Source organism: Mastomys coucha, unplaced genomic scaffold (assembly GCF_008632895.1).
Source record: "Mastomys coucha isolate ucsf_1 unplaced genomic scaffold, UCSF_Mcou_1 pScaffold3, whole genome shotgun sequence".
Classification (NCBI taxonomy): Eukaryota; Metazoa; Chordata; class Mammalia; order Rodentia; family Muridae; genus Mastomys; species Mastomys coucha.
Window position 1 is genome coordinate 65,743,244 of NW_022196909.1, and position 12,978 is coordinate 65,756,221.

The 12,978-nt window shown below is 36.6% G+C and overlaps 1 protein-coding gene across 7 annotated transcripts in view; it reads right to left on the reverse strand.

The window, feature by feature from the left end:
- The window catches only part of Tbc1d5 (TBC1 domain family member 5), a 518,011-nt gene that overhangs the window by 183,245 nt on the left and 321,788 nt on the right, over window positions 1-12,978 (reverse strand). For all 7 annotated transcript variants that reach the window (XM_031348347.1, XM_031348346.1, XM_031348344.1 and 4 more), the window contains 4 exons: window positions 8,633-8,721; window positions 7,305-7,355; window positions 7,136-7,205; window positions 5,551-5,723 (listed from right to left, as the gene is read on the reverse strand). In XM_031348347.1, coding sequence (XP_031204207.1) covers window positions 5,551-5,723; window positions 7,136-7,205; window positions 7,305-7,355; window positions 8,633-8,721 — 383 coding nt within the window. The remainder of the gene's footprint in view (window positions 1-5,550; window positions 5,724-7,135; window positions 7,206-7,304; window positions 7,356-8,632; window positions 8,722-12,978) is intronic.

A 12,978-nucleotide genomic window follows, 5' to 3' on the forward strand; every position in this document is an offset into this window, starting at 1 on the left:
GGAGTTTAGAGGTCTGGTTGGGTGGGTGGGGGGTTAGTACATCCTCATGGAGACAGGGGGTGGGGAGGAGGTATGGGATGTGGAACTGTCTGAGTGTGGACAGGGGGTGGGTAGATAAAATCTTAGGTAAATAAATAAATAAATAAAAGATTTTTTTTTTTAAAAAGTGAGTAGTGGAAAGAAAAAAATGGGCAGTTTTACCAGACAACTATAGAGAGATAGGTTGCAGAGAGATGACAAGCTAGACACAGGTGAAGACAGAATGAGCCAAAGAGGAGCCAGAAGATTAGAATAGATTGCCAAACTTAGTATGAGGCCAAGTAGAGCAATTCAGGAGAGGGTGTGAGAGAGAAGCCAGACTGAATCAGCTTGGAGTTTGAGCCAGAACAGCTGAGTTGAACCAACCAGTCAGAGTTCAGAAAGAACTAGAAAGAGATGAGCTTATTTATGCATAAGTCTCAGAGGAGAAAACATTCTAGGTCTAGAAAAATTGTATGAAGGCTGTAATCTCCCAGCACTAAGCCTAGGTTAGCCGACTAAGGCAGGAAGCCCCAGAGGTGACAATTAAATCAGGTAAATAAAAGTTACTTTTACTATAAGGCTAGGTACAAATTCTCATATCAAGGCTGGACACATTACGAGTTTATAATATTTATCAATAAGAAACACACAAATGGAAAATAAAGCTTATGGTAGATTTCAGGGGGATATGAAGTTATTAGACTCATGTGGCTTTTTATATGGTTCACAAAAAGTAAGCCAAACAAATGAGGAAAATCCTTGTACCATACTATATAAAACAGGCAAAGGGAGAAAACAGACATTTTCTTTTTTGAAGATAAAACATAAGTTCATGTTTATAGGGATGTCCAATGAGCTCAAGGAATTTCTATGATAAAGAGAAAAATGAAAGAAAATATCTAAAGTTTCTATACATCTCCCCAAGGCAGGGATCTATGAGAAAAAGAAAGAAAGCTTGTAAGGGCCAGATGATGAGGATACAAGACTGATGTACATATGGACTCAAAGTGACTGGGACAGCATGCCTAACACCCAGACACAGTCTTAGCACAGAGAAGGGAACATGTGCAAAAAGTCCAGCTCCAAACCAGTAAGTTATTTGGAACTAATACCTGCTGAAAAGTGAAAGTGACTTTTCGTCAACATAGTGACACTGGGTATACCAACAACACTCAGGTCAAACCTCACAGTTGTCTAAAACAAAATGGACTCCATGCATTTTTTGCTTTTATTGGTGTGTGTGTGTGTGTGTGTGTGTGTGTGTGTTTAAGAGGCAAAAGGAATATGAAGTGGAGTAGGAGTTGGGGAATAAGAAGATTATGATAACAAAATAGATTGTATCAAATTTATTTTTAGAAAAGTAAAATAATGTAAAATGTAAAAAAAAAAGTAAAATGAATATTCTGGGTATAAATTAATATACTCTAAGTTTATGCTACCTGACTGCATAGTAAAGTCACTAGCTTAATTAAACTGCTAAAAATTATTGAAGCTGTTTAATAGTAACTTCTTTTCATGGTATTAAAGACCCTATTCTTTTGCAAGCAATAACTGAAATTAGGAAACAGAGATGCTAGTTTTCAATTTATTTATGAAAAAAAAAGTTTAAATAACCAACTCTAACACCTTTTTTAACTTAAAAATTTCCTTGAGGCATTAATGTGTACCAATCCTTTGCATCACAGTAAGGAAAACAGAATTTAATTCCTGATCTTTTATAGTGACAAACATATTATTTCACTTTTAAATGGCAATTTCTTAATATCTTACTATGCTGCCCTATGACTTATGGAACACAAGGAAGTATGTCATTTCTAACAGTAATGCCATAACTAAGTCACACATATTATTTCACTTTTAAATGGCAATTTCTTAATATCTTACTATGCTGCCCTATGACTTATGGAACACAAGGAAGTATGTCATTTCTAACAATGATGCCATAACTAAGTCACACAAACAAAAATAAGCACCAAAATCACAAGAAACAAGAATCCTTCACCAGAATCCAGAAGTCCAAGAAAAACAAAAAGGGCTGAAATTATTATTAGTAAGAGACTCTGTCTCACATAAAACATACATAAACCCCTCACTGGGCCTTTCGTGTAATTTAAACCCCAGTGTGTGTTCTGGTCCCAAACTTTATTCGAGTGAGAGCTTTCACAGCTCGTATGACTGGGAACCTTCTCCCTATATCTCAACAATGCTCTTGTCTTTCAATATCGGGCATAATGGAGAGTTAGGCTTCATAATGTCACCTGCCAGGAACTGGCTCAGGACTAGATGAGGACAAAAGAACACTTTTCTCTTTCATGGGATGAACATTTCTGCTTTCTACAGCTTTATATAGCAACTTATACTAACTAAACCACTAATTAACCACATTTAATTACTGGAAAAACACACAGAGACACACATACCTAAGGAATGACTGAGTTCCTAGTCCGCTATCATGTTAGAGAAGTTATAGGGCTATAGAAAATTAATACAGCATGTTCACTGAGAAGGACATTCTTTCTCCCAGAAGAAAATTCAAAGCTATAGAGGACTTTTAATCCAGCAATATGGCTGCTTTGGCAAAGAATCACATCCAAAGATCTTATAGATCTAAATGGTCCAGATGGAAGGCAGACATGCCCTGGATTACAGTATGAGCTGGCTAGAATACAGACACACCCTTAGTATAATTCTTTAATCCCTAAAAATAAAATAAAAGGTAGTGTGTAGAAGGCAAATTAATGAATCAAAGAAAGATTTGACAGAATAAGTCACAAGCAGGACACACCCAACTCTAAGGAGAAGCCACAAGTAAGAAAGCCGACTTAGAGGAGCAGCCTGCAGATTGGACTAGGGGAGCGTGTTACCAGGACAGTTTTACAGAGACAGTTTACAGGTGAAAAGGGAACAAGCCAAAAAAAGAGAAGGAACCAGAAGATTACAACAAATTGTTAGGTACTTTGAGTCTAAGCAGAGCAATTCAGTAAGAAGTCAAGAAATGACAGTTTGAATTGAAAGACTGGGAGACTTAGAAATTTGGGAAAAAGAATGTTAACGAAAAGTAATGTACTAGTAGAGATATAACAAACCAGAAATATAAAATAGCCAGTTCCAGGAACTGAGGGCCTCAGGGCTCTGGTTCCCGATACCTGCCCCTCCTGAAAAATCCACAATGAGGGTGGAACTAAGAATGAAGGTCTACTGGTTTATGACACTCTCCACCCTGCCGACTGATAGATGAAGATTATATTCCTAGAACGAATATGTTCCCCTCCCTAACTGAATACCTTGGGTTGGGTCCCTCTGAAATTTTCCACTGTTTTTGTCATGTTTCCTTGGTAACCCTCTCCCTGCCCCCAGCTTGTGGATTTTCCCTTAAATATCCCTTACTTCTTGTGTTTGGGGGTCGGGGTCGAACTCCTCTGGCCTACAAAGTCAGGAGATCGACCCCGGTACTGGTATCCCTAGTAAACCTCATGTGATTGCAGCAAGTTCGGTCTCTCATGAGTCACTGGGTGGTCGCATCTTCCTGAGACTTGAGTAAGGATCTCCCCAGTTCTGGGGGTCTTTCAGAATCAGTCAACTTGGAGAGGATTTTGGGTCAGAACATCTGAGTTGTTGAACCAGCCAATTAAGTTTAGAAAGGACTAGAAAGTATAAAAGGCACATTTATAAAAGGCTGAAGGGGAGAACAAAATTTTACCTAGAGAGCATTCAAAGGATATAGGTAGTTTAGAGGACTCTAGGTCTCAGGGCTAGATCCAGGTTTCTTTCCCTGTACAACACCATGCGTTTTTAGATTGCCTAGTAAAAAACCTACTATTGCCATGTGACTCTGTACCACAGGTCTCTGCACCCTGATCCCACCTGGTGGTAGCTTGTCTCCTAGGAGTGCTGACACACCTAAGCTCACATGTGAGACCACCACTACTGCCTCAATATGTGGCTCAAGTAGGACCCACCTGGGACCCACAGGACACAGAACCCACAGAGCAGCCTAGGACATGATACTCCTGGCTTCTGGTTTTCATCTGCGCCCTGGCACTGACCTTGTGCCACAGCTCTCCATACCCCAACCCAGGAGTACTGACATACAGGAGGGACAAGTTCTAGTGAGAGACAGTAAGACCAGCTAATACTAGAGATAACCAGATGGCGAGAGGAAAGTGCAAGAAGTAAGCAACAGAAACCAAGGTTACTTGTCATCATCAGAACCCAGTTCTCCCACCACAGCAAGCCCTGGATACCACAACACACCAGAAAAGCAAGACTCTAATTTAAAAATCATATTTCATGATGATGATAGAGGACTTTAAAAAGCACATAAATAACTCTTTTAAAGAAAACACAGGCAAACAGGTAGAAGCCCTTCAAGAGGAATTACAAAAATCTCTTAAAAATATATAGGAAAACAAAACCGAACAGGCGAACGAATTGAACAAAACAAACCATCCAGGATCTAAAAATGGAAATAGAAACAATAAAGAAATCACAAAGAGAGACAACCCTTGAGACAGAAAACCTAGGAAAGAGATCAGGAGTCATAGATGCAAGCATCACCAACAGAATACCAGAGATAGAATAATCTCAGGGGCAGAAGACACCATAGAAAACACTAAAACAACAGTCAAAGAAAACACAAAATGCAAAAAGCTTCTAACCTAAAACATCTAGAAAATCCAGAACATAATGAAAAGACCAAACCGAAGGATAATAAGTATAGAAGAGAATGAAGATTCCCAACTCAAAGAGCCAGCAAACATCTTCAATAAAATTATAGAAGAAAACTTCCCTAACCTAAAGAAAGAGATGCCAATAAACATACCAGAAGCCTACAAAACTCCAAATAGATTAGACCAGAAAAGAAATTCCTCCTGTCACATAATAATCAAAACACCAAATGTACAAAATAAAGAAAGAGTACTAAAAGCAGGAAGGGAAAAATGTCAAGTAACATATAAAGGCAGACCTATCAGAATTACATCAGACTTCTCCACAGAGACCCTAAAAGCCAAAATATTGCGGGCAGATGTCATCCAGATCCTAAGAGAACACAAGGCTAGAAGAAACCAAGGCTACTATACCCAACAAAACGCTCAATTACCATAGATGTAGAAACCAAGATATTCCATGACAAAACCAAATTTACACAATATCTTTCCACAAATCCAGCCCTACAAAGAATAATAGAAAACTCCAATACATGGAGGGAAACTATACCTTTTTTTTTTTTTAAAAGAAAACCTGAAAACTGCATAACCACTCTGACAGAGCTTATAACTGATTTATAACATAACTTTAAAAGTTATAAAGTTAATCTAAAAGGATTAGGTTCCTAAACTAGAACAAAGGAGTAACAGTGACCTCAGAGGACTGGTAGAGTATTAGATGAGGAGATACAATAAAGTAATGTAGTAAACTTAGCAAATAACATAGAACTAGAACAAATTTTTACTTTTAGGAAACTGAGCTATTCAGAAGCTACCAGAAAATCAGAATTAGGAATAGCTAAAAGAAAAACTTAAAACTTACAACCCATATATCTGTGGTGCGATTTCTAGTCTATTCAAGTGCATGTAGAGCTCAATATCATGTTTCTTCAGTAGGTGATCCTGGATCTGGTTGACTTTTGTAACAATGGCAACTGTTGGCCCTAAATCCTGTGGTCGAGCAAAGGGAATGGGGGGCATCAGAGCTTCTTTTCCCTGAAAGTAAGAAAAATAGCACATGTATTATTTTAACTTAAAATTAAGAAATATGGAAAATGACTTTTAATTTATTCATCCAAAGGATTTAAAGAACCAAAACTACTTCATCCTAACAAAGGCATAAAATGTGGAATCATGAGCCATGAATGGACAGGTGGTGGGTGAGCTCATAAAGCCATAGCCAGGATATATCTTATAAGTATCTTTCATTAGAACAGTTTCTTTTGTGACATTAAAATTTCCAAGAGAATTTGGCTAAAGGCAGTGAAGCCCTTCAAGATGCCCCTGGTCCATTGACCTGATTAGCTACGGTATATAAACTCAACACTTTGATGGAAATGTATTTCTTGTGAGAATAAAAACTAAAACATTAAATGAAAATTGTGTAAGCTATCAAAACTACACAAAAGGGGAAGAACAAAGGAATCATTTTAGAAAAAGTGTTTTCTGTCTGTTCTTCTGTCAAGTCATGGTTTAAAAGATTTAAAAATGATTTAAAAATTATTTTAAAACTGTAAAACAGAAGTACTGAAATTAAAATCTTTGGACCTCATTCGGCTTCCTTTTCTTACAACATCAAATTTTCATATGCTCCTTAGCCTGACCTCCCTTGATCTTTGGTCCTTAATTTTTATGTCTCTAATACTAGCATTTGTACAATCCCTCGCTATTGATTCTTAGTTTACCACTAATTTTAAATCTATTGTTCAAGCACAGACTGTTTATGCTTTCCCCCAAAGTTTCCTTTTCATACAGAAAAATCTAGATTTTATCCTGTACTCAAATGCTATCCCTGAGTGATTTCAATCATATACAAAGTATCAATAAAAATAAGTAAAATAAAGTAAGAATAAAGAACATGGATATTAAATATGTGGGTTTAAAGATAATATACTACAACAGAAAGGCAATCTATCTGACACAGATTTTTATCAGTGTAGTTCAATAGTAATACATAAAAAAACTCACAAAGAGAGCGATAAAAAATTTTTAATAGCCAGGTATGGACTGAATAATCTCAATACTTAGGAGGCAGAAGCAAGCAGAGCTTTTGAGTTCCAGATTACCCAGAGCTACACACTGACTCCCTGTCTTGAAAAAACAAAAAGACAATATAGTTTATAATAATTTTGTAATTAAGTGGCAATACTTCATGAAAAATATGTACATATAGAGAAATGTTTCTATTTAGCTCTATGCAATCTTTATGCTATGCTTATTTATCTACCAATACTATTACAATGTATTACCAATACCTCGATTTACCATCATGTCCTAAGTATTTTCATATTTTATCATAAAATTATTATATATGTTACAATGACATAACTAGGTTTTCTAGTGCATGCTGTTATTTCCTGAATTTGTTAACTCAAGTATACTGAAAAGATCTGTACTGTAAGAGTTACCTTTTGACCATCATGCTCAAACGTAGAAAACCAAGGTTCAGCAGTTTCCATAAGCTGTGAGAACATTGCACTAAAAATTAGAAAAATGAAATAATGCTGTATTTAATCTTTACTATAGCACCGGTTTATTAAAAAAGAAAAAAGGAAAGGCAGCAGTCTGAGTACTTACTAGGCATCATGCTCCAGATACTCAGGGTTCAAGAGAATTTTCATTTCCTCACTTAAAATAAAAAAAAGACAATTCAAATTCTGGAAATAAATACTATTTAATTAAGTAGGGCAGATGCAGCTTCTGACTCAGTCTACATTCCTAAGCTAACACACACACATTGTGTGACTGCGAAGTCAGTATTCTCAAAGGGCAACTCCAGTAACACACAACATTCTGTTATTTTATAAAGAGCTTAAAGATGTTATGGCTTCTATTATAATGAAATAACCATCTGATTACTCCAGATAACATATGTTAAAAACTGACAATAGTCCTTGACTACGTTTGATCTAGAATAATTTATTATCCTATAATAAATCACTTTTCATCCAAAACAAACAAAAACCGTGGTTACTGACTGAAATGCCAAGGTGTATTTTATTAACTTTTTATCAAATTTTATCTTAATATGAGTCACTTATAGCACCTTTAGCGAGTCTACTTAGTTCTTTTCCACTTTTTAATGGGTAAACTATCAAAGTCTGCTCATGCTGAAGTTACTTTCAATCTCCAATATGTTCTTATAAATTCATTCTGCATGCAACAGAGGCAGAAATACAACTGCATGAAAACATTATCCCGACTACTTTCATTTTTAGACTGTACAGTCACTCAAGGCAGTTAAAAGGTAAGTTACTGATGTCAAGACTTGATGAAATCAATACAAATAGAGAACCATACATCATGTGACTACTACTTCATATTGTAGTAGACAAAGGTTAAAATAAATAAGGGTCTGGGTCCAGTAAAATAGGTAGCTTACATCTGATCAGAAAAAAAAAAAATCACACAAAATGTGTAATCAGCAGGTTTTTGTTCTCTGTATACAACTTGTCCAGATTGGAATACCATTTATAAAATTCTTCTTGGTTGCTTCACTGGCATTTTAAGTCAGATAGCCAAATTTTAACTGTTACTAAAGATAAGTCCAATTACAAAAATGAGTAACTGAGTATGTCTCAAAACCATGAAAACATCTACAGATAATGGCTCTTGGTAGCACTACTCCCTATATGACTTAAGCTAAGTCACAGCTGATATGGAGAAAGTCTTGTCAAAAAACTCTGACTCAACTCTGAGCATGGCATATCTGGGTAGAATACATCATCAGCATTTTTAAAACTATAACAAACATTTCCTCTTTGGTCTATTACTTTTCTGTCTTCATTTGACAAAGACCTAATGTTTCAAAGGCACTTATGTGAATTGGTCTCATGAAATAAAATCAATAGTTCACAAAAGATAACAGTAAGGGCTGAAAACAACAACAAATGTTAACGACTTGCCTGGGCTGTGCAGACTCGCTGGCATGCAGAAAAGCTTGGTGATCACAGTGAAGGGTAAAGATGATAGGCGCTAGCAGCTCATGCATACCCTGAAACACGGGGCCAGGAGATATGAATGGGACTCTAAGAGTTCAATAGTAACAGTGTCACCTGAATGAAACGCCTTTACTCTTTTGGTCTAGGACTTTAGATTGAACTCAAGGTTTCATGCATGTCAAGCGACATTCTCACCATATAAATACTTACTCAACCAATCTCTGCCACAAAGATGTCCACGCTATACAGAAAAGCATGAAAGTGGAATGCTACAAAATGAGTTCCGTCTACTTTAAAAATTTGATTCTAATTCAACCAGAGCATGCATTCTTCTTTAAAATATATGGAGTAGTTATCTTTTAAATGACAAGACAAACAATAAATTGGCATGGTAGACAACCTTGCACCTGTCAGTTGCTTCAAGATCTGTACTCATAAATATGAATTTCACTTATGCAAATTATAATCATGAGCTACAGTGTAAAGATCTGCACTAAGGGCAATGAAGAACTGTAGACCTAAGAAATTATACCCAATGTTTTCATTATATAATGGCTCCAAATTAGAACGCCTGTAGATTTAGGAAGAGCTGAAGTCAGCTAGCTAGGAATGTTGGATAATAAGAGAAACAATCTTTAGCAAGCATGACAGAAAATGAAGTTTTCAATATAATTTTAAACATGTTTAATCAGAAACGTGACATTTCTCCATGCACTTCAACAAGGTTAGAATGTTTTCTCTTATACTGGTGTTTAACAGTGGATTACACAAATAGACACACACATATACAAAAATGTTATTTATTATTCTTGCTCTAAAAAGTTAATCTTATGCACTATTTATACCTTTAATGGGAAAGTAAGTAGGTTGTGACATTATTGACTAGTCTCATTAATAAAGATTTTAATATTTTAAGGATAAAATATTATACTTTAGTATGTAAAAGCAGATATTTTTTCTAGTCATTTAAAACAGCATGGAAAACACTCAAAAATCAAATGAGTTGTGAGGAGAGGTGGAAATGATATCAATACAATTAATACTCATGTATAAAATTCTCAAAACATTTAATTACAAAGAGTTGTCATCTACTGAACTACTTAGTATAGAAAGTTTCACAGAAGTCAAGCAAAATGAGAATAAGGTCAGGCAGACAGGATGGCCTGATGCCAAGATAAACACTAAAACTGAAAACTTTAATAGGTACCTGCATGGAAACCATATTGCCAATTTCTAATGGTTTGTTCAGAACAAGACTTTGAAATAGGATGGACTCCTGGCTAGTGAGACCTGTGAAAGCTCCTGATATGCATCATCCAGAGAGAAGCACCACTACAGGACACAGAAAGCATCATTTCACATCTTCATTCACATTTGTAAGTTTTAGAAAAATCTCAAATCTCACAATCAAGTTGTTGTGTTTTATTTAAGAGCTAGTGAGACTGAACTAAGCATCTTTGTTAGTCATTTTAATTTAATGAGTGGCCTATTCTGTTTTAGTAAAGTAAGTGAGTGCAAGAGGGAGGGAGAGAGGAAGAGAGAGAGAGAGAGAGAGAGAGAGAGAGAGAGAGAGAGAGAGAGAGAGAGAGAGAGAGAGAGAGAAGGACAGAGAGGGAGAGGGAAAGGGAGAGGGAGAGGGAGAGATCCTCTCTATCATGTTCATATGTTCTAATGTGGAGGCCTAAGGCTCACATGAGTAATCTATCTTAATTGCTCTTCCAGCTTATTGAGGGAGGATCTCTCTTAAATCAGGCATTGAACATGGCTAGTCATGTTAGCCAGGCTGGACTGGGGATTTCCATCTCAGTATTTCAAGGCTGGGATTATAGGCAAGCCTTCCCACCCATCCATCCCCATAGTGTCTTACCTACTGAAGTATGCATGTGTAACACTTCTTTAACCAATTAAACATATTAAGCCTATTTAATTTTTTATTAAAAATATTTCCCATGTTCATTTTTCTTTAATATTCAGATATACTAGATCACACTGAAGTTAATACCATTACAAGAAACTTTCAGTTATTTTGTTTGTTTCATGCCCAGAGACTCTTCTCTGTGGTAAAGATTAAGTAAGGAAAGAGTTTTCCTTTATTTCAGTTATTTCTACCTTCATTTCACAAAAGGTTCATTTTTGTCAGGAAAGAGTAATATGATTTATTTCTAAGCCATTAAACAACTTTAATAAATACTCTATTTTCAATCATATTGTAAGGAAAATACCTAACTTTACCCATAAGCTCTGAAATAACATCTTTATTATAAATGAAATGTTTATCCTATATTTTTTCCATTGGTATGTTAGGTAGATTTTATTTACTAGACATAAGTCTAGACATAACTTGGGAAGAACAACTCCTAAGTGAGAAAATGCCTCCAAAAGATTGGCCTATGGGAAAGTTTGATTAACGATTGATGTCAAAGGTTCCCAACCAATTTGGGTGTTGACACCACTATGCTGGTGGGTCCTGGATATAAAGCAGGCTGAGTAAGTCATGAGGAGCTAGCTAGGAAGTAGCACTCACCCATCGTCTATGCATCAGTTCCTGCCTCCAGGTTCTTGCCTTGGGTTCCTGACAGTACATATGCAACAGAGGATGGTCTTTATATGACATCAATGGGAGGGGAGGGAGGCTTGATGCCCTAGTGCAGGGGGATGCTAGAGGGGTGATGTGGGAGTGGGTGAAGGGGTAGAGGAACACTCTCATAGTGGGAAATGGGAGGAGGTGAGGGGGGATGGGCTGGGGAGGTTGGTGGAGGGAAAAATGAGAAGGGCAATATCATTTGAAATGGAAATGAATAAAATGATTAATAAAAAATACAACTTGTAATGACTAAAGTTGCAAAAGTAGACAGGATCCAACAGGGAAGTAGACTGGAAGAAGAAGAATCCCTAGAATGGAGGACAGGAGGAATTAGGTCTGATGAAGAGAGAAATGGGGAAAAACAGGTATGGGACTTTAACTGGGTAAAGGGGGAGGTCAGGGGCACAGGGAGGCGAGATACAGGACACTATGAATGTTTGAAAAGACCATACAAAAACAATATCTTATAAGCTTACACAAAGTGAATATATAATTTTGTGTGTGTGTGTGTGTGTGTGTAAGGTTATATATACCATATGGGTAATAATAATGCTTTCCCCAAGTTCTACAGATTATATAACAAAAAACTACAGTGGCAAGTATGCACATTTCCCTTCAAGTTGTCACGTGAGTGAAAGAGATTGTCCAAAGACAAAAAATACTATTGCCATTGCTCATAGTTGCCTCCCAGAACTTGAAGGTAAGTCTTTATTAAAGCATTACACACTGTGGACAGAGGACCTGGTGAACTTGAGCTGGGCGTGATTCTCTGATAGACTTACTGTCATAGTATTGGAAGGTATAAGCTAGAAAGTGAGAAAAGCAATAAATAGTTTTCCCCAGATTTGAAGTTGCAAACTACAATAGTGAGCACTCTGGCAAGATATCCCCAAAGATCGAATAGTGTCAATTATATCTTGGAGATCCAATTGGACTTAAGGCCCCTCAATAGGAGGGAACTCATATCTTCCACTGTAAACCTGGCCAACCAACTGTGCTTGGAGTCATCACAGACCCTAGCTGCTCCCTTTCCCTAAACCAATATAATTTCTGTTGAATTCATGTGTACCCATATGACCAAAGGCAAGTATGATAAGATCTACCATCAAGGATGCCTCATTTTGCATTTCTGAGTCAAGTTCAAGGATTATCCCCTGATCAAACATCAGGAGACCAAATGACTGGGAATGTACAAATGCACTTGGTACATCTACAATGCCAGCCTGACATCTAATTCTTGGCTAACATCTAGGAGAAGTGGGGGAGAAGACTGCTAGAGCATCTCCTAGACCTAACAAGAATGGTACACTCATGAAATCTCAAAAAATATGGCTACCTAAGTGAGGCACGCATGATCAAAATATCATTTGACATGCTGATGTGTACAGAGGACTTCATAATCTCCCCACCCACAGATGAGAAGCCATAGGCAATCAACAAGAGAAAAAGAGAATCAGTTTTCTGTAGGAATGACTTCCCTTTAGAGTTTATCCAATCCCAAATAGTCAACTGTAAACCTACATACATAGGAGCATCATTGAACAAACCCTGCACGAGGTATATATGCAACATGCATATGTATGTATGTATGTATGTATGTATGTATGTATGTATGTATGTATATTTATATACCTAACAATAACTAATAAGAACAGACCATATTTTTTTTTATTTTAGATATTTTCTTTATTTACATGTAAATTTCTCCATTCCCAGTTTCCCCTCC